This window comes from Neltuma alba, unplaced genomic scaffold, assembly GCF_004799145.2.
Source record: "Neltuma alba isolate B1F8T4 unplaced genomic scaffold, ASM479914v2 tig00002752_pilon, whole genome shotgun sequence".
Classification (NCBI taxonomy): Eukaryota; Viridiplantae; Streptophyta; class Magnoliopsida; order Fabales; family Fabaceae; genus Neltuma; species Neltuma alba.
In genome coordinates, this window is record NW_021632999.1 from 1 (window position 1) to 23036 (window position 23036).

Genomic DNA, 23036 nt, shown 5'->3' on the forward strand with positions numbered 1-23036 from the left:
TTATCTTATTGAGATCAAATTGCGGGGCTCACAGGAAACACTGTGGAAGCGATGTCATTCTGCAATGGCCAGACTCCTTCTCTAAGACTGGCGCGTGCATGACACATAACATTATTGGCGACACTCGCGTGTCTAGAAACAGTTATAAACACCAGCAGCCGCGAGAAGAAAACAGTTAAGTGTCCCCAGTTCATAAATATGTTGGAGAAATTTGCAAATTGTTAAACTTTTATCAAAAAAAGCTGTAAAATTAACATAAAAGGGGGTCAACAAATTGGGAACTAATTTTGATTAAATACATTTTAGAATGAAAACTTTAATGAATTATATCATCCATAAGTTATAAATAATGTATAAAACTAATTTGTATTAGTTTACTTAGTCATGGAAAAATAATTTACAATTATATTTATAATATAATTAATTAATATAAAATATGACATGCATAAGTCCATAAGATACTTAACTTAGTTTTTGTAGACTCAACATATGTTTTTATTGGTTGTCATGCGCTTAGAATATCATTTTTTTACTATTTTCACAATTTTTTTTAAGCGTGAATTTTTTAATTCAATTAAAAAAATTTTTATCACATAGAATTAATTAACCTTTGACTTAAAATAAGGATTTTGGGCGTATAAGATAAATGTGAAAAGTTTCATTTCGTAAAATATATAAGTGATTTTTTAAAGAGATGCCAAATAACCAGGATTATCTCCCACTCCTCTATTCTAATACTTCTAAAAAAATCTGATGGAAAACATACTTTTAAGTTTTGATGATCCGAAATAAAAATTTTTTATGCTACCGCGTCTTTAAAAATCTGACTAAATATTCACATTACGCAACAATGGATAGAATTTATTAGTACTATTTAAAATGTGAAAATATTTAACATAAATATCTTTAACATAGATCCTCAGTGTAAGCTTGACCAAGACAGCACATAAAAGGTTTATTTTAGAATAATTTATAAGTAATTTTTTAATTATAATTTATGAAATACAAGATAAATATGTGAAAAAAATTTTATCTCAATTTACGTAAAACATACTAATAAGTGATTTTTAAAAGTTATAAAAAAGCCCAACAACTCATAATTACCAAAATTTAAAAATGAAGACCTTTGTATAAAAAATTTCTACCAATATTGGGAAAGCAACGAGTCAAAAGTTTATACCATATATTTTTGTTTCTCATATTTATAATATATGTGGATAAATTTTATCTCAATTTACAACTCGAATGTTTCCAGGTCAAAAAAATTCATAAAATTTAACTTTTCTTTAATAAGCAAAATTTATGCTGTATTGCCTTTTTTTTTTCTCCCCTCAAAAAACATTCAAGTTATATTATTCATTTATTCGTCAGGTCAAATTTGCATTATTAAATCTCGGGGGGTCCTAAAATGTCAATTTTCCAGTAAGTTCAATGTGCTTTATTGTCAAATTCGCAAAGGCGTTTCTTTCTTGCTTGAACCTCGCACAAAGTAGTCACTTTGTTCACACCTTTGTACTACTGCCTCTTCACTCGCACTTATTCTGCTAATCTGCTTCAGCTAGGGCTCCTCCTTTCTTCCTCTTCGCTGGTACAGAGAGTCTCTGAAACCCACATTTCAGTTCCTCTCTGAAAGGCAAACAATGGTAGAAGGACGAGGCTCCACTCTTGTGCACATTTTGGTGGTGGTTTTAAGCTTAGTCGCCTTCGGCTTTGCCATTGCTGCTGAGAGAAGGAGAAGCGTCGTGAGCTCCTTTTACCCTTTTTACCCATCTCTTGCGGTTCTCAACTTTTGAAATCTAATTGTCACATTTTTCCGTGAGCATATCTGGACTCTTACTTGAAAAGCTGCTATTTTTACTTTTACTTTTTGTACATTGTTCGGAATATCAGGGGTTTTAAGTTCGTAGCCAGAGATCTATATGTTCGATTGTGATTTCTTGGGACAGTTTTAGCTTTTTGCTAAGGTTTATGTGTTAAGCGATAATTTACGTGTCTCGAATGAAAGGGTTCCTTGCCTGCTAATTGCTGAGAAGAGCAGACGAGTGTGCGTTGTCTTCTACTTGTGTTTCTGCAAATTTCTGCTTCTGTGGATGATTGCTTTTTCTGTGTTGAGCGGTGAATTATCTCAAGGAAACAAAAGGGAATTCTTCATCTATCAGTGGAAGCGCTGCGAAAGACCATGACATTGATTTAACCCTGCAAAAATTACTTTTTGAATGCAATAATGTTGCATAAATTACTTTTGAACGTCATATCTCTCCTTGTTGAGTAATAGCTCTGCTTTCTTTTAGATTTCTTTAAGTTTAGTCTGCTACGTAAGGTGCTTGATTCAGGAATGTAGAACGTCGAACACTGTGGCTCCGGTGGGGTTCTATTCCATATGCGCAAACTACTAAGCATGTCAATTCTTCCAGAGATCCTAAAATAGTAGACTTTTTAGAATGTTGAGCAGGGCCACTACTGATTACGAAGGCTTTTATCACTAGAGTGCTGGGAGATTGTGATTATGAGTGATTATGAGTTATATGAAAAATTGCTTGTCTTGTATTTTTTTTTTTTTTTGGTCAAACTTTTCTGGTGTTGAACTTTGTAAGAATGATTCATAATTGTATGCAAGTTTAATTCATTTCTGTAAGTTTTATCACTAGAAAGCCTGGAGATTATGACTGAGCGGCGCTTTGTAGTCAACTAAAGTTGTTAGTGCTGCCCTGTCAAATTCAATGTTGCATTAGTTGTTGACATTTTTTTTGTATTGGATAGTTATGGTTCTTTATTTCGCACTTTCTGTCGATAGGAAGTTTCATGTAAGATGAAAAAAACTTTGATATATGTAATGTCTGATCTTCTTTGATGAAATAAATTGATCTTCTTCCTAAACGTGGGAAGGTTGTATTCGTCCCAGTACATAGGATTTGGGGATAGAACAAATAGCTTCTAGATACATGTGCCTAGGGAAAATTGAATAGATAAGATCAGTCTTTCCTCCCCTTGTTTTACCATTAAATTCTTCTGTTTGCTTTCTGAAGAGTGACCTATTCCTGCTCTCCCTTTGCCTTATTCTGTTTACCTCTTTATTATGTCTGTATTTGTTATGAACATCTAACATTGTTGCTGGAAAAATGTGGTCTCATTAACTTCCCCATTTTACTGCTGAACTTATTGTAATGGGATAATAGTCTGGAATGTAGATCCCTTTTGGCACTACAAATCTTCGTATAGCTAATGTGTTATAAATCATTATTTTAGAGAAGATGAGATGCATGAGATTTTGATTTCAGTCCTTAGTTTTGTTATCCTGGGCTATTATCTTTTGGGAAGGTGTTATTTGAGGCTAACAACAGCTAATGGATTATTTCAATGCTTCATAGGCTAATGCTTTGTGAAGAACATTTGAAGTGGAAGATATAGAAGATAAGAGAAATATCTATTGAAGAATACATTTACAAGATACAGTAAAGATTTTTATGCTTTATTGGAATTATAAAGGCCAGGGGTCATAGTTTTCTTGATTGACTTGTTTAAGATTGGGGTGAAGGGGTAGTTTGTGGAACAGAAATGAGCCATCTCTTAGTGTATGCTAATCCTTCAAATCAAAGGTGTTGTTGACAAGCTTTATTATGTTTCAGTCTTTTATACTATTCCTTTCTCTTCCTTGACAGGGAACCATGTTTAGAGATGAAAGAACAAACGAAACATATTGCATCTACAATTCTGATGTTGCAACTGGATATGGTGTGGGTGCCTTCCTGTTTCTTCTTTCAGGTGAATCACTGCTTATGGGAGTGACTAAGTGCATGTGTTTTGGGAGGCCTCTAACGCCGGGGGGAAATCGAGCATGGTCCATTATATATTTTATGTTATCTTGGTAAGAATTCTGACTAAAACCATGGCATCTTCAATTTGCAGTTCTAAATAGACAAAAATCTCAATCCCGGCCCACTAGGTCACCAAAAGGAATTTCTTAATGTAAAAGGCAGACGGCATTTATTGAGATAATAAGTATGTGTCAAATTCCATAGTGCTCTCTCCAATAGAAAAATCAAAACTTTAAATACTCAAACGAAGATGAACTAAATTGATTACTTAGCTAAAGTTGAAATAGCATCTTTTTAAATTATTACGATTAGTTATAGAAAAGGGAAAACCATGAGTTATGTGGGTTGGTCCACTAAGCTGTGGATCAAATGGGTCTTGCTAACATGGTCCCAGAATTATGCAGGCTGACAAGATATAAATTGACCTGCCATTTTTATGGGTTAAACAAGCCTGTTTGGTGGGTTTGATCTGTTGAAATAATTCATTATGATGTCTACCACTTTGTTATTCTGATACAAATGATTATTGTAATTCCCATTTTGCCCCAGCATTAAAAGATTTGCTTGATTTTCTTTGTACGTCATTCCTCATCCATTTTGGTAGTGAAAATACCATGCAGTTGTGCAAACATAGCTATAATACCATTCTTTCAACAACCCTGTTCTGATTCTTGATGTCCCACTGTTATGTTTTATGTACTTGCAGGGTGACTTTCCTGGTTGCCGAAGCATGCTTGATAGCCGGTGCAAGTAAGAACGCCTATCACACAAAATACCGGGGAATGATTTATGCTCAAAACTTCTCCTGTGAATCTCTGAGGAAAGGTGTGTTCGTAGCTGGAGCAGTTTTTGTTGTTGCAACCATGATTCTTAACGTATACTACTACATGTACTTCAACAAGGCCACAACCACTCCCTCTTCTCACAAAGCAAACCGGGTAAGCTCAACAGTTGGAATGGCCGGATATGCATAAAATTGTCTGGTGATTATGGTACAAGGGACCCTAATTTTGAAGCTTCATGTCAATGATTGTGTTGTCTTTATTGTAACATAATCGCTTTCGGTTGGCTTTGCTTAGGCATCATGTTATGGTGTTCCTCATGGATGCTTCTCTATGTAGTAATAGTTTCTGACCCCGTGCCACACGGGTGTATTTAATCATATGATTGAGGCGCCGGAATACGATGAAAGAAACAGAAGTGCCGCAATGCAAGAAAAGGAAGTAATTCGAATATAAAAAACTGTCATCTTGTTATGTGTAATATAGTCAGGGTTAGATATCCTCAATATAAGAGGTTTTTTAATGCAAAGGCTAGTTGGAGGGTTAGATTTGGTTTTAAATATAAAAATTTAATTCAATTTTTTTGGGAAAAATATCCTTATTAATGATACATATTAAAAGGTTTCTATTAAGGAGAATTAGTAAAATGATATTTTAAGGAGGTTAATATATTTGTTATAAATAACTAATTTTTTAAGTATTTTTATGTTAGTTATCAAATTTTTATATTAATAATGAGGTACCATAAAATTGTGAAAATGGATTAGAGTGGTGACGGAACAGGCATAACGTTGTGCATGTCGGTAACATAAGAAAAGATGGGGTAATAGGAGGATTGGGGTTGTTGTTTGTTCGGCTAAAATGTTCCTAATAATTAGTTTATTGTTATTTTAAGAATAAGGCATAATGAACTCACTTTTAAAAAGAATGAAGATATCAATCTCACAAAAGTTTTTCGTCTAAGAATGAATCTAGAAGATTTCAAGCTCGTCAAAGAGAAATGTTTTGCACTACTCAAACAAGGCCTTATTGAACCAACAAAATCTGATTGGGTTTGCTAGGCATTCTATGTTGAAAAGAGATCAGAGATCAAAAAGGAAAAGAAAAGGTTAGTTATTGATTATTAACCTCTCAATATTTTCCTTCAAGATGACAAATTCTTTTTACCAAAACCCAGTTCACTTACGGTCCATCTTAGAGATGCCAAGATCTTTTCCAAGTTTGATCTTAAAGCGGGTTTTTGGCAATCGGGTATCCACCCAGAAGATCCGCTCAAAACTGCTTTTTGTATTCCAAATGCCCAATACCAATAGACTGTTATGCTACTTGGACTCAAAGTTGCCCCATCACTGTTTCAAAAAGCCATGACCAGAATTTTTGAACCCTTGCTTGACAACCTTTTCATTTATGCCGATGACTTTTTGCTTTTTTCAAAAGATGAAGATTCTCATAAACTTTATTAACCCAGTTCGGAAAAATAATTGAAAAATATGAAATTATGTTATCGGCAAAGAAATGAGAGATAGGTGTCAGGAATATAGAATTTCTCAGAATGAATTTTAAAAATAGTCAGTATTATCCTGGACCACATATTGCAGAAGAATTACTCTATTTTCCAGACGAGAATATAACAGCAAAGCAAATTCAGCAATTTTTGGGAATTGTCAATTAACTTAGAGATTTTATCCCTCATGTGTCCACTCACACCAACCAGCTGTCCAAACTTCTTAAAAAGAATCCACCCCCATGGGGGATAGATCTTTAAAGGAGGTGGATGCTGTGTAATTCTTTTAAGAGTTTTGACAACTAAAGTCTGCTCTATCCCCCATGAGGGAAGATTTTCTTTTTTAGAAGCTTGGACAGCTGGCCAGCGTGATTGGACACATGAGGGATAAAATCCCTAAGATAATTGACAATTCCCAAAAATTGCTGAATTTGCTTTGCTGTTAGATTCTCGTCTGGAAACTTGAGCAATTCTTCTGCAATACGTGGTCTAGGATAATATTGACCATTTTCAAAATTCATTCCGAGAAATTCTATGCTCCTGACACCTGTCTCTCCTTTCTTTGCTGACAATATAATCCCATATTTTTCAATTATTTTCCCGAATTGGGTTAATAAAAGTTTATGGGAATCTTCATCTTTTAAGAAAAGTAAAAGGTCATTGATATAAATGAGAAGGTTGTCAAGCAAGGGTTCAAAAATCCTGGTCATGGCTTTTTGAAACAGTGATGGGGCAACTTTGAGCCCAAGTAGCATAACAGTCCATTGGTATTGGGCATTTGGAATACAAAAAGCAGTTTTGAGCCGATCTTCTAGGTGGATACCCGATTGCCAAAAACCCGCTTTAAGATCAAACTTGAAAAAGATCTTGGCATCTCTAAGATAGACCGTAAGTGAACTGGGCTTTGGTAAAGGGAATTTGTCATCTTGAAAAAAAATATTGGGAGGGTTATAATCAATAACTAACCTTTTCTTTCCTCTTTTGATCTCTGATCTCTTTTCAATATAGAATGACCGGCAAGCCCAATCAGATTTTGTTAGTTCAATAAGGCCTTGTTTAAGTAGTGCAGAACATTCTTTTTTGGCGAGCTTGAGATCTTCTGGATTCATTACTGGATGAGAAGCTTTTGTGGAATTGATATCTTCATTCTTCTTGAAAGGGAATTTTATGAAAAACTCTTGATTTTTTCATAATGAAAATGGATGAGAAAATTGTTGATGACTATCAGTACAAAACTTTAAAAGATGACCCCGAATGCTTTCATATCCTGATAGTGCTTGTTGGATTTCGAATAAATTAGGAATTTCAGTATATACACTAAAGAAATTTTTATATCTAATTCCTCTAGACAATACCTGAATATTCTTAGTATGTGAATAAGCATCAAAACTAATAAGTATATCTTTTCGAGGGAGATCACTTCCAAAAACTTTCATCTATAGAATACATCTTGGAAAGAATAAAAAAATGTGTTAGACCATCTTAGATTTAGTTTAACTTCCAAAAACCCAAACTTCTGAAGATGCCTAACTTGATAGACTGTTAATAAAATAAGTTGACAGAAGGTTAACTATCGACATCTACATAACTTTTCAAAGAAGTACATGAACATAATTTTGAAACACAACAAAAAGTTAATTAAACAAAAGATTATATACAATAGAGCCTAATTTGTAATTATACTTTTTAATGTCAAAGTGGATGTCTGCTCCTGACGTGCGTGTACACAGAGAGAGAGAGAGCACAGTACCATCATTAGTATACTATCAGCATGACAAACAAAATATTAATATACAATATACGACACTTCTTTCTTTCCTCCTCCTCCTCCTGGCTAACGAGATACGACACACGTAATAACACACTGCTTTTCACTTTTTTGGGTCTCTGTTGGCTGAATTTATTTCAGCTCCTATTGGTTTAGGAGGCACAAAACAAACTGCTCTCATGTAATCATAATAGATTAATTAAGAAAAAAGAATTGATTAAAACTTAAAAACATGAAATGGGTTATTAATTCAATCCATTCAACTTTAAATAGCTTATACATATCTAAGATTTTTTATGGCTGAATAACCCAAATTTATACATGTATATGCTCTCTCCATATGCATATGGAGAATTTTTCTTATAAATTTGTAAAAAAAAAATTGAGATAAAATCGTAGTTTTTACACTCATGAACAGCATAACTCTGTTTCGTATTAATACTAATTGACAATATTAATATTAGGGATGCACATAAGCAGGATTGGGCAGCACAGGATCCCTGCCCGATGCCCAGCCCGAAATATGAGCAGGCTGCATTTCGCAGCCCGCTCCTCAGCCCTACCCATAGAAGCTCTACCCATTTTGGACTGAGCATGAATGGGCTGAGCAAGGCAGGTTTTGCTGATCAAATGGTAATGGCCTGCCGATATCACATGCAGAAAAACTTTCGTTCGTACCTGAAAATTATATTTCATAATTTTACATTTTCACACATTGAAATTATCCAGAAATAATTTAAAACAAGTCTTAGCAAATATCCAAATAAAGAATATTCATAATCCATTTAGAACAAAACAACTCAAGATTATAATTAAAGCCTTGAAATTCAAATGGTTTGCATCAATCTCCAGAAAGTTGAGAAAAGAATAAAACATCTGAAAAAATTGAAGAGGGGCTGAAGCACATTGAGATATTCCATTGAGGGTCGAAGATGGCGATGTAATAGAAGTTTGATTATCCATTCAAGTGGCAAAAAGTAAATGTTACATAAAGGATTACAAAAGGATATTAAAACTGAAACAATGGGCTAACAAGAATAATATAGACCATATAAAAATAGGGTGAAAATAATTGTAAAAAGAAAAATAAAAAATCTTAAAATCTTATAATAATTTAATATAACCACTTTTAATATGTAAACACTTATTATGCAATACAATGTAGTTAGCAATTCATATAACTAAAAGACTTCTTTCCATCATATGACTTGTTCATAAAAAATTAATACAAAATAACTAAATATAAATTAAATAAAAAATAAAACATGTAATTTAGATAATTAAACCCAAATTTTCTTTCCCTACTCTTATCCCGATCTTGCTTTCTATTTTGAATAAATATTCAAAATTGTTGATTTATACAAATATGTAATATATGAACTCCATTCTCTAACAAAGAAAATTGTTAATGACATAGAAGGAAAGACTGATTTATAAATAGCCAACATTATAATAGCAACACACAATAGGAAATACCCAATAAAGCTCACGAAGAACAAATTAAAAGCAAGATACTATTGCTTCTTTAGAAAAATTAGATTTCCTAAAATGGAAACTAATAGACATGTAACAATAATAAATTAAATTGCAAAGATAAGGGAGACAACTTTTTTTTTGGTGAAGAAATGTAATATATTAATATTATTTCATAAATTATAATACATATATATATAATCTGGGCAATGCCAAATGGACAAGATAGCATGTCCAGCCCGATACCCAGCCCTGCCTATGAAATGCGCAGTCCAAAGATGCCCATTCTTTTTTGAGCTCTTTTTTTTGGATTAGGCTAAGCAATTTTTCTTTGGCCTTGGACGAGCCCAGCGGGTATTTGATCTTCATGCACACCCCTAGTTAATATATTGATGGTTGATATGAATTTCTCAATGATATGTGCCCCTTTTCAGCGATTTTTTTTTTGTGCAGTGTCAACTTTTTAACAAGTAAAACTGGGGTGAATTAAATCCCATTTCAAGCAATATATTTCACATAACAATATTTGTAATACATACAAACAAATTGGGGTAACCAATTTATCTTGAACGAATTCTCACAACTTTTAAACTTGTATATTCTGTATTGATAATTATTGATGATATTGAATGATGAATGATAATCAATATTAAGAAGTACCCATACCAGCCATGTATCCATTTTCATGTGCTGCATAACTAAATGCAAAATGAGATTAGAGTCGGTTTCATGCATTTGCACCAAACTCAAAATGATCTGCATCGTCAACGTGGCTTCCTACAACTTACGTTAATACAGACACAGATATAGACGATATTGATTTTAATCAAACAGATCACGGCGTAGAAAGAAATTGCAGGGTTTATACGACATACTGTACACTAGAAGAACAAAAGCCATTCTTCTCCACGTCCTCTGCTCCCAAAAGAACACGTATCTCCATATCCCAATTGCACAGCATGGCCAGGCGTTTACCTCGATCAAGCATTTGGAGGCATAGATGAAGGCGGAGCCGAAAAGGGCTTCATAACAGGGCTAGCAGACGAGGGAGAAGGGCTGCTAAGATGGTTGTGTTTTTGAAAGGGATTAGCATTAATACCATTTGTGTCTTCAGACTTCTGTTCAGGCTGTAAGTGGTTATGCTGCAGTCCCTCTACGTCCATTCCTTGTAAAACATTCCGACTTTTTTCTCCCGTGCTTTTATGATTACATGCCCCGATAGGAAGCTGGGATTGCCAGAAAGCTGACTGCTGATTCATTGTCGAGTGGGTCATGCAAGCACTGCTCTTACTTTCAACATCATCTTTCCCTCTGTGCTGATGTACCATGACTGGAACCTCATTTGGTTTGCTAGGTTTAATTTCTATTAGCTTGTCTCTGTCTAAAGAAGAATTAACCTCTATTGCATCAACCTTAGCTGCTGATGAACGACCAGAAGCGATTACAGTAGTAGGGAATGCCCTCTCAGGAGGAACAGCTGGTGTATAATTAGAGGGAAGCAAATCATCCCAATTCTCTAGAAGTTCCTTGTACACTTTACGAAGAGTGACTTCAGTAAGACCGGTCACCTTGCAGATTTCTGCCTGAGTTTTGCGTTTGTCTTCAAGTTGGCAAGCCAAGTATATAGCAGCAGCCGAAATGCTAATAGGATTCCTGCGAGTGCAGAAGCATTTGTTGATCACAACCTCTCCTATGTGAGTGGCCAGTTCCTAAAATGCAACAGGAACACAGTTTTCTCATGAGTGTTTTTCTATGTTGTAGTATTTTGTTTTTGGGATGTGGGGGTTAGGAAGTTGTTTCCACAACCTCAGCTTACAAGCTCTACCCAAATCCCCACTTTGTCGAACCACACAAGAGGGAAACGAATGTCAAATAACAAACTATAGATATATAGAAACAGCATAAAAATAGTGAGTGACAGAAAGCTCGTTAACGGTCAATGGAAAGAAAAGCTGCTATCCAAATTCGCTAGAATGTTTGTGGCAAAGCCATGCATTTTAGTTTGGAGGAAGGGGGAAAAAAAGCAACCCGGAGCTTGTTATTAAAGTTGAAACTGTTCTTTCTAACCAAAAACAACACTTATAAGTTACACCAAAAGCACTTTTGACCTTTGTCAAGGAAAGCCCGTCTAAACAGCCAATTGTATGCAGACTGATGATCGCAACTTATCAATCTTTTCAGTTCTCAAGGTAGTGGTAGATACCTGAGCAGATTTATTGAGCTGTAGAAGGGTACAAAATCTAGGCATATGGACCGAAATAGAATTGCTATTAATAGGCTGACTGAGCTGCAAAGCCTCTCCTAGTATCTTGATGTATTTCCCAATTTCCTTTTGTGGCACATTGGCAGCAATTGAAATTTCCTGTCACAGAAAATATGCAAAACTTGAGAGGAAAAACTGAGAACCCACATGTAGTAACAGTTAAGCAGGGTCAGAGAGAAAAAGCAATGCCTTGTACCTAAACTAAAATACAGTTTCATTTTCCAAATGGAAATAGTATTGCCTTAAATATGGATAATTTGGAGATGATCCTATCACAAACTAAAGAGCTTTTAACATAGGCCAGTCAGCAACCACAATATTATTGTTTGTGAATAATGTAAATGCAAGATAACTGTAAAAACATTGCAAAATTTACTTGATGGAGATTTGGTAGTAAGGGATGCTAAGTCTCACATTGAGTAATATGAGATGCTTAATGGGTTAGTTTTTGGGGTAGGGTTCCATCCTACTTGGATATCCATCAAAACTTAATTTCCTTTTAACAAAAAGTTATCCAAATTATTTTATATGATATCATAACTTTGTGATCAACGTGGTTATTTAATTGCAAGATTTGGCTTCACACCAAAAAAAAAAAAAAAATTGGCCAATTTCGCCAAGTTATTTAGTAATACTAGCATTTTGTGAGCATTTACAAATTTCAAATTATGCTTAAAATAAAACGAAGAAATTTTCTCTTAAAGGAAATTGAACTGCAGTATTAGTTCAAATTCTGTCACAAGTAAATAGCTCTTGCAGGGAGTACTTTCGTGATTAAATAATTTGCAGGCAACTTGCTAATCTGCTTTAAGTGGTATAGTGGTATTATCAGCTTTATTTCTTTCTACAGACATAAAGTAAGACTAAAAAAAATGTAAGTAATTACAGAGGCATTAAGCATGCCGATATATATTTTCTTGATGGACAAGAGAAAGCTAATGCCAAAAATTACAACAGTGGAGCGGTCAAGGACCCCATAACATCATTGAGCACAAGAGGTCCCATGTTTATCCAGACTACTTTAAGAAAAGGCACATATTAATGGGTCAACACACTCATCTGCTCTTAACAATCAGCTTGGCGATTTGCATCTACTAATATGACTAAAAGAACGATCAATCAAAAGATTCACTGCAGCCAGCACATCTAGTTCTTCTTCCACAAGCACAAACCCCAAATCCAATGCAAGTCTCAGACCCTCCAACACACCCCAGATTTCAGTTTCTTTGGCTGAACTAGAACCCCAGTATATACAGAAGCATCATCTATAGCCACCCTTCTTATATCTAATTACACCCCCATAACAAACATGGACACCACATTCTTTAGCAGCACATTCACTATTAAGCTTAATCCATCCCAAAGCAGGAGGCCTCCAAGAGTGAGATACTGCATAGGTGTTCACATTGAGGTTACATCTCACATTCCGAACAAACTTCATAGAACTCTGAAGCTGTAGGATAAGACCACAGGATTGTGATCCTGCTGGAAATTGGGATTGAAGGTATGAGAATTCCTCCAATTCCACATTAATCACGTTCCATAACCTCAGATATTAGACCATGATTGCTCGGTGTTCTTGACAGTTTCTTTCACAAGATTGAGGTGAGGCTGCTACTTCAAATTGATACTAAAAAACAGATCTCCATGCTGGCTTTATCAAGCTGAGCCAAACCTCCTTCGCAAAAAAGCATCCACACAAGTGTCTTCCTCAACAGACTACAAGATTGACAGAAATAAGGAGATGAAGACTAAGTACTCCTTTTATCTGACAACAACCTATTCAAAAAGGCAAGCCAGAGAAAAACTTACTAGGGACAGTGTCCCTAGTAAGCCATTTATATGCACTAGCAACAGAGAATACCCCATTACTGTTCATACTGACGCTAACATCCTCACCAGTGAAGAATCAGGGGGCAAAAGGCTCTAATATAATCAACGACAGAAGCCAACAAGTAAGTGCACATTCATGAAAAAAAATCTGTTCACCCAAATCACCGACCTTCCCATCTTTGAAAATCCAGTGATTTCCGGCATCCACGGCTGTTTTTTGTTGACATGAATCTTTCAAGGGGAAAATCCCCGTTCTGATAAATCAGCGCCTTCAAATCCCTCTTCTTTTCATGTTTTATTATGTCAGATTTATCTATCCATAAACCATTGTAGGATATATATGAAATTTGCTCTAAGGCTTCTCGCTTAAGAAGATGAAATTCTGATATTACTCGCCTATGGCAAGCATGGAAGGAGGACTAAGACTTAAGGGATTAGCGGAGGTGGGAGAAGCAGTGTGTGAGGAAGTGGAAGAATAAGTGTGGTTACCTTTAAGTAATTATCTGCACCGTCACCTATTTATCATAGTTTATGATAAGTTATTATGCTGTAATCGAGGTGCAGTTATTAGCAGTAACATTGCATTTATCTTCTAGAAATAGTACCACTAGGACGCAGTAGGGTTCAGACTCGTCATTGACCTTTGTATTTGGAGATTCTCCTTTCTCTATTGAAGTATAACCATGTCTTAACTCTTATTATTTTCTTCAACAGATCAAGTTCTCTGGTCCAGGCATTGGTTCCAATCACTTAGCCATTGATCCCAAAGAATCCTTAACTTCAATTGGCATCTCATCAGATACTTTATCCACTGATTATACATCTGTTTTTATCTTACATCACATCTTGCCTTGGCATCATAAATGCTACAATTGATACATTAGAAACCCAAGATAGTAATTCCCATCCCGGGCAAATTAGCAATAACAAACCAATGAACAAGGCAGAGGTAAACAAACACAACCACATATAAATCTCACTAATGCGAAATTTGAACAGGAAGTAGATTTCACGCTCGGGAAGAATAAACAAATCTCAAAATTAGAGATGTACAAGGTGCTAATGATTTCCGTCGAAGTCAAAACAAGAGAGAAGGGGAAATACAAATATATAAGAGCACAAATTAGAAATCCCACCTGAAGGGTTCTGGGTTCCTGAGCCTCTCTAATTGCCTGGACAAGAGCAGCAGTGGCAAGCGCTTCGACGCTCCGGTTTCTCAAACAAGTAGCCGAACAACAATCCCTGAATAACTGAAAAGCATGGTCTGAGATATCGTAGTCCAACCCAAGTATCGATGCTACATCAATAATCTGCATGTACGCCCTCAAATTATCAACCACAACCGTTGACGAAGTTGAGGACGATGGTGTCGAGGAGGAAGATGAAGAAGAGGACGATTCGAGGGCCCTCTCAAGCTCGGCGAGATGGCCAGAGAATGAAAGACAGGACTGGAGGTAGAGAGGGTTGGGCTCAAGGGACCAGGTGGAAAATGCAGTGATGAAACCGGTGGGCTCGAAGGGGTCATCGTCGTCTTGGCTTTGGTGAAAGGGTTGGAGGGAGGGGAGGTCGGGAGTGATGAGACAGAGAGGATTGTCTTGTGCGCGGAGCTGGAAAAGATGGTGAGGGTGGGACTGTCGCTCTTCAACAACTCGGCCGCAGGATGTGCACTCCGTTATGGAGCGGGCGGAGCTGGTGGTGGCGCTACGCCCTTGAGCCGCCCCACAGTACGGGCACTTCATTTTCCTCCTTTCTTCTGTCACCAAAACTATTGCCCCAGCCGCCCGTATCTCGCATATTTCAATTCCTCCTTTCCAGTAGCACTTCAACTTGAATTGGAATGAAATAAAGTTGTCATAAATTATAATTAAGAATCATTTATAAAATATTTTCCCCAACAATGATATTATAAAATTTTAATTGTTAAGTGGGAAGTAATACTACCTTATATTCTAAATATAACAGTTTATTGACTAATTTGAATAGATTAAAAAAATAACTTAAGTTAGTTATTTGTTATCAATAAATATTGTATTTTCTAAAATATCCTTATTAGTCAAATATATTAGCTAGAACTACTATAATTATAATGACTATCTTGAGGGGAAAAAAAGAATAAATAAGAAAGACAAAGTGAATTGAAATCTTATATTTAAAATTAAAATAAAAATAAAATGATAGTTTATGTGCCTGTTTGGATGGCTCCCAAAACCATGGTTTGGGAGGCAAAACCATGGTTTGGTTGAGATGTCATCCAAACAGCATCAATTTTGGACTAATAATCTGAAACCATGGTTTCAGGAGAAGTGAATTCATTCTGTTTTTGGTTCAAATTGGAGAGTATGATTGTACTTGTCAGAATAGATCTCAACAATAATATGATTTTAGCATCCCTCAATTATTATTTATATACATATTTAATCTTATATCTTATAAATATATACACATATTAATTATTTATTAATTACATTATCTTATGTATTATTAATTATGTTGGTAAAAAATATATTATTAACAATTTTATTTTTTCAAATTAAAATATATCATAAAATCTATCTTTTATACAATTATTTTATTAACTTATGCTTTTTTTTTAGTAATTTGTATATATAAAAAGTGTTTCTGATAACAACTATCCAAACACTTTCATTTCTCAGAATTACTTTTTCACAAAATCTATTCTCCCCAAAATCTATTCTTCTCAGAATTTATTTTTCAAACCATGGTTTGATTTCAACAAAATACCTCCTATACCGAGGATAGGAGTATATGAAATCATAATTACAGACAGCACTATAAATTGTAAAGGATTCAAACATGGAACTGTGTATGTCAGTATGTGTAAGTTGAATCACGCTTACAGCTCATTTATAGACATGAGCTCTCGTAGACTAGAGAAAACCATATTTGTTTATGTTGTATTTAAATAGGAAGCACAATATAAAGTTGAAGTTATGCAAATCAGCGTTGTATCTATAAATTCTAAGGGATTCAGTTCTCTCCAAAAAAAAAAGAAGTTATCTCAGACATGGGACCTTGTGAATCTAAGTTAAACATAAGCTCTTATAAACTAGAGAAGCATCATACTCCTTCCGTTTCTCATTTATAATCTATAAATGATACCTTATAATTAGAGTCTATTTGATTATATTGTACTTGAATAGAACTCTTCTATTTGTAAATTAGAGACAGAAAATTTCTTTTGTCCTATTTATAAGACTAATTATAATGTAGATAGTTATTATAATGTAAATAGTTTTTTTTTTTTAAAAAAATGTATATACTCGTATAGTCCTTAATATAAAACCTAATTAGAGAGTTATTGTTGATCCTATATATAAGACCTAATTTACATGTTTATTATTTTTTTCTAAATTAACCCTATTGATATTCCCTCAATAATAATAAACTAGTAGAGGAAGGGATATAATTAAAAAAGATGTTTAAGATGTTTTAGAAAAAATATCATATTAACTAATTTAACTAATATTTTTAACCTACTCAAATTAGTTAATCAGATTTTATATTAAGAACTAGAAGAGTATTAAATAAGAGTAAAATTAAAAAATTATTATTTTGAAAGGAGAGTTAATACAGTATAAGATTGTTTTTAATTTGGGTAAAATGTGTTGAAAATGCCCCTATAAAAAAACTGAAGGAGTAAGTGCTATATGAAGGGTGTGTTTGGATGAAACCAAACCATGATTTGAAAAATAGTTTCTGGAAAATAAATTGTGGAAAAAAATAGATTTGTGAAGAATAGATTTTGTGAAAAAGTGATTCTGAGAAGTGAGGGTATTTGGATAGTTATTGCTAGAAGCACTTTTTACATATAGAAATTACCAAAAAAGATATAAGTTAATATAATAATTATATAAGGGATATTTTTATAACATATTTTGATTTGAAGAAATAAAATTGTTAATGAAATAATTTTTACTCACATAATTAATAATTTATAAGATAATATATACCAAAAATCTTACCAAAAATTTCTTACCAAAAATCTCATCTTTAACCCCACTTTCATTCACTCCCTCCTTCTCATGTCTATTTTCTACTCTATATATACCTGGTTTATCAAATAATTTCATTGATCCCACCCACCACCCACTGTATTAATTCTTGAATTTGATGCCTGAGTTTTTCAATAATTTCATTGACCGTTTCAGATCAAAAAAAAAATAATTTCATTGACCGCATAGTTCGTTGAATGCCAACTAGAGAGAGGGGGCCTTTTCACGATCCGATTCATGAGGATAAGCTTGTTGTACCGTTCCCTCCCTTGCTTTCGTACTACTACTTAATTATATGAGATCCCACAAGATTGAATCTGCGCGTCACTGTTATAATACGCCGGCCATTTCTCCTCCTGTTAATTTTCCTTCCCTCTCTCTCTTTCTTACTCTCTGTCATTTAACTTTCGCAGTTTCTGGCTTTTTCCACGCTCTGTTTTTTAGCACTTCTCTTCTGTCCTGTAAATGCGATTTCTCTCACCGGCACCTTCAAACCGTGGCTGGACGGTGACTTCTTCACCGGCGACGACTCGTTCTGTGAAGGAGGAAAGGAAGACCGTGGACGACTGGGCAATGAGGCCCGACTGGGGAAGAAAGCGTGAAAGAGGAGAGGAAGAAGAGCAATTATTTGAACACGCCTGATAATTGGAGCCTTTAGTCATCTGTTTAGGGGCCCACTGTGATTTTTTAATAATTGGAGGCGAGAAGCAGATCAGAGTAGCTTTTGATAAAACCATGGTTTCACGGGTTGAAACCGTAGTTTTACCTAAACCAAGGTTTGCTCATTTTATCTGCCTGTTTGGATGATATTTTGTGTAAACTATGGTTTGGCCTTTCAAACCATGATTTGCAATGTCATCCAAACAGGCCCTACGTAGTCATAAATGAGGGATCTAGTTTTCTCCACACATGGGGGTTCAAGTTGACTCGCGCTCACGTCTCACCTGTAGGCCCAAGCTCAAGTAGACTAGAGAATAATTCTGTCATATCTCACTATCCATGAATAATACAGCCCCCCTTCTCTCTCTCTCTCTAAATGAGAAAAAATTAACTAAATTTCAATGTAAGCCTAAAAACTTACTTAAAACAGTTTTAAGTAAGTTTTTAGGCTTACATTGAAATTTAGTTAATTTTTTCTCATTTATAATTCGCTCATGTTTAAATCAACTGTTGAATCTGACTTGGTTTGTTTCTTTTCTTTCTTTTTTGTTTTCCTTTTTCCTTTTTCCTTTTTTGGGTATATATATTAATATAAAACGCATCACATACATGTTTAAAACAAACCATAAGGGCGCTGGCCCAAAAAAAACACTTAATGGGATGAGAATTCGCAAGTCACGACGCTGAAGCCCAATTAGCCCATCTAAGAACTTGGTGTCCCCTCCTACATGGGCCTCTATTTTTTGGGCCTGCGTTAAATTCGCGATATCTAGGCCACTAATATTATTAATGCACACTCTTTCCTAAAAAGAAGGAAGCCAGGGACCCAATGGTATTAAAAGGATTATATTTGTAATGTTTAAAAAAATGAAAATAATGTTTTTTATGCCCTTACAATAATTTTTAGTCTCAAAATATTTTATCATTTTTTATATTCAAATCAATTTTTTTGTGTCAAAATATTCTCCTAAATATTAATATAATGATGTCTATTGATAATGTTATTTCTTATTCTTAGTTTATATTTAGGAAAATCACAAAAAAGATTGTAGAATTAAAAAAATTACAACTTGAGACCTATGACAATATTAGTATAAGTTTTAACAACAATTTTTATACACCGGTCCCAATGTATAATTTTTCTAATTCCAAGAACTTTTTTGTGATTTTTTTCTTTATATTTTTTTGGAGTTCATAATTTCAATTTCTTTTTTTTTTTTTTGGAAAATAAAGGCAAGCATAAGCTTGTACAGGAGAAACAAAAGCGGCAAGCTAGGATAACAGCATCCCGTTACTGTCTTCCAAGTCACATTGCACCTGGTGAACATAAAAAGCTGGAGGATTCGAGATCAGGTGCACCTCCGTCGTCACCTGATGAGCGTTTCCAGCCAGATAATCTGCACACCTAAGTGCCTCCCTGCGAGAATGATTGACTTCTAGGTCCCAGTTTGAAAAGATGATGGACCCTGATTCGTTGATCACATCTCCCAGTGGGTGTAGGGCTCCACCTCCTTTTTGAAGTAATTGCAACGCATTTAGCGAGTCAGAGAACAGCTTGACCTTTGACAGGTTCATCTTTTTGCAAAGATCGAGCCCTGCGTAGATCGCCCTTACCTCCGCTATAGTCGGACCCGCAAAGCCCAAGTTCTGTTGGAAGCCCATAACCCAGCATCCCTGATCATCTCTAATCACCCCTCCACATGTCGCGTGTCCATGACCCGAGACAGAACCATCCACATCAATTCTTACAAAGGAGGGTGGTGGTGGACTCCATGCATAGTTACTTTTGGTGTAGCTTTGGAAGATCTGGTGTTTAAAATTGTTATCTTCCACCCCTTCCATGAGTAGATGAAGACACCCGTTGATCACCTCCCCAGCAGGAGCTAGATCTCTTCCGAAGGCTTTCCTACATCGATTCTTCTAAATCATCCAGCAGACGGTGGGAAAGATCAGACTCTGTTCCAATGCCATTTTGAAACTCGTTTCGACCCTTGATCTAATCTGAAGTTCCCGCGCAGCCACTCCTGTAAATTGCCACTAAAAATACCAGAGAAATACATAGGGTTAATAAAAGCTAGCCACACATTATAGGCATTCTCACAGTCTCTCAGTGTATGTAAGATAGATTCCTCACTAGGACACTCAAAGGGGCACTTAGGGGAGTCAACAGCGTAACGTTTAGCACTACGAAGATTTGTGGGGAGTCTCCCATGAAGCACTTGCCACATGAACATTTTTACTTTCTTAGGGATATCCCACTTCCAGATTTCCTTCCAACTTGGATCGGGTATGCCAGCAGACTGGTTTGAGATTCAATTATAAGCTGATTTAGGGAGTGTTTGGGTAAGAACAAAACCATAGTTTCAAAAGTGTTTTTACAGTATATAAAATAAATATGTAGAGGAGTTTATTTCTATTTACAGAAAAATACTTCTAAAAAATAATCATAGGGTGTTCCAAACACCCCTTTAATGTTAAAACTCCCGTCAGCTGACTTCCTCCAGTAGAACTGATCCGTACCATGGCTACTAGGTTGGTTCGTGCTTCGAATTTTGTCAATAACCCATTGAGGTAGGAATTTGCTCCAAAGGTTCAAGTCCCAGTGCCCTTCCTGGTTCGTTTCAATTTCTTTTTGACACGATGCTTCTTGCCCATTCCTATGACATGAAAAGGGGACACAGACCTCAGGTTATTAAATACAACTGACAATTAAACAGTAGTGCGTGCTGTACAAAGACCTGCAAATTCAAACATCTAATCACATTCTCAGTCGCCTCCGAATGTATTCTTATTATCAATCTATGTCTCCGGTTTTTACTCTTTAGTGTGCGTCTATCTAAATGAATTGTTAACATTAAATCAAAACGATATTAACTAATTTAGCTGTTTTTTCAATTTTAATATTTTTTGGACATAAAACCATAAAATTTTATTTAAATATAAAACATTATGTGCACTTATTTGGGGAGGAAAATCCTTACATTTCTCCTACCAAACATATTTCTTTTTCTTTTTTTTCATATAATTCTATTAGAATACTGTTTAACATTAAATGTGATTAACTTATTTTTGGGATCTATAAACTTTACTTCGTCAGTAAACACAATCCCTATTGACTACTCAGCATAGCTTTAATTAGCAAAAATAATTGTCCGACACATCAAACATCAAAAAGGGGGGAAAAAGACAATGGCTCTTATTCAAGCAGTGGCTCGTATCAAATTTTAAGCAATCATGCATTCATGCGCCTAGTCTAATGTCATTTTAAAATTTAAATTATTAGTACAACTTGTAGCCCCACTTATTTCGTGCTCTAAATGAGAATAATATTGGACTAATGGTTAGATATTTAAAAAAAAAAAACAGAAATTTTTTATCCACTCGTTATGAATTTTGTCAATATGAGTAAATATTACTCTTCCGAACCCAATTGTTGAGTTAGTTTTGATCCTAAATATAAGACTCATTTATCATATTTATCAATTTTATCTAAATTACCCCTATGATGTTCCTTCAACCACAATCAAGTAGAAGAGGGAGAGATGATATTAAGAAAGATGGTTATGGTGTTTTAGGAAAAACATGTCACATTTTTTATAATTAACAAACTTACCTAACTTCCTCAATCTAATCAAATTAGTTAAATGGGTCTTATATTAAGGGTCAGACGAGTATTACCCCAATCCTTAATACAAAAGTTAAATCATTAATTTATAAGTATTATAAAAATTAATTAAATTAATTATTTGTCATTAATGTGTGTGTTTTTTCCTAAATCACTGTCTTTAATTTTGGGCATTGCAATTATATATTAGTGGAAACCTCCTTACTATTTATAATTAATAAGAATATTTTGAAAAAAATATGAATTTTTAAAACAAAATATATAAATATTTTATTTTTAGAATCAAATTTAACTCTTACTATGTTGAAAACTGCAAGTAGTATTGCCTTTTTGTGCTGACTTTGATTAAAGTATAACTTTATTCCTTTTTCAATAACAAATACACCATAATTTTAAGGAGTAATTTTTTAATAACAAACCTGCATATATCTTTACCAAAATTCATTGCAATTCTAAAGGCAAAAGAGCCTTCTTTTCCCTTATTTTTTTCATTTTCATTTCTCCATTTAGGAACTAATGGACTTTTAATAATCTAAAAGAGGGTAGTTATTTTTTCCGCCAACCAAGGAGTAAAGAGCATGTGAATATGTAGAGGAAGAAAAATAAATAAAGGCATGGTGCCCGTTAATTAGTTGACATTACTGACAATCGTTTTTCTATGTTTCGTACACACTCATTTAATTGTGTTTAATGAGGTAGTTAATTATAACATGAGAAGTTTGGTGAAATAATAAACGGTTGTACAATCATACCTTTTCTCATTTAATGCAATTTTCCTCGCCTTTTGAAAAGAAATTACTAATCCTTCTATCCTATTATTAATTTATAGGATTAAAACAAAGTAAATAAGTAAATTATTTGTAATTAATACCTAAAAAATTGTGAGAATTTTTCAAAATAACCCTACCATTTAATAATTAAAATTATATATATAAAGGTGAAAATGTCCTAATCAAGAGGGGAACTATGAAAAAATTCCAATGTGAGAGATAAGAGAAAACGAGACTTTACATTTAAAATAAACCAAAACTATCGATTTGATTTTTATATTTATAATAGATAGAAGGGAGTAGCATATGACTCCCTAAAAAAATTTTTCTCCGGTGGCCAAAAATCAATGATCAAAGAATGGGATCTCACCGTTAATTGAACTTATTAGCTGCTCTATTTGAAACACAATCATTTTCATGATTAAGTTGAGTTACTATTGACTTGAAATTAAAAATTGACTCTTAAATGGGATTTTGAGCCTAATATTTCAGATAACTACTTCTCTACTCCTATTTATAAAGTAACAAAA

At 34.4% G+C, this 23036-nt stretch overlaps 2 protein-coding genes across 2 annotated transcripts; one reads left to right on the forward strand and one right to left on the reverse strand.

Moving 5' to 3' along the window:
* The first annotated feature begins 1538 nt into the window (after positions 1-1538).
* On the forward strand, positions 1539-5047 carry LOC114737090 (uncharacterized). The gene is made up of 3 exons (XM_028924988.1): positions 1539-1742; positions 3660-3865; positions 4522-5047. The coding sequence occupies exons 1-3, from the start codon at positions 1641-1643 to the stop codon at positions 4787-4789; spliced, it is 576 nt and encodes a 191-aa protein (XP_028780821.1). The 5' UTR covers positions 1539-1640; the 3' UTR covers positions 4790-5047.
* Positions 5048-9991: 4944 nt separating this feature from the next.
* Positions 9992-15221, reverse strand: LOC114737114 (plant-specific TFIIB-related protein 1-like). Its single transcript, XM_028925024.1, has 3 exons — positions 14575-15221; positions 11546-11704; positions 9992-11051 (listed from the first exon to the last, which is right to left on the reverse strand). The coding sequence occupies exons 1-3, from the start codon at positions 15175-15177 to the stop codon at positions 10323-10325; spliced, it is 1491 nt and encodes a 496-aa protein (XP_028780857.1). The 5' UTR covers positions 15178-15221; the 3' UTR covers positions 9992-10322.
* Between the last annotated feature and the right edge of the window lie 7815 nt (positions 15222-23036).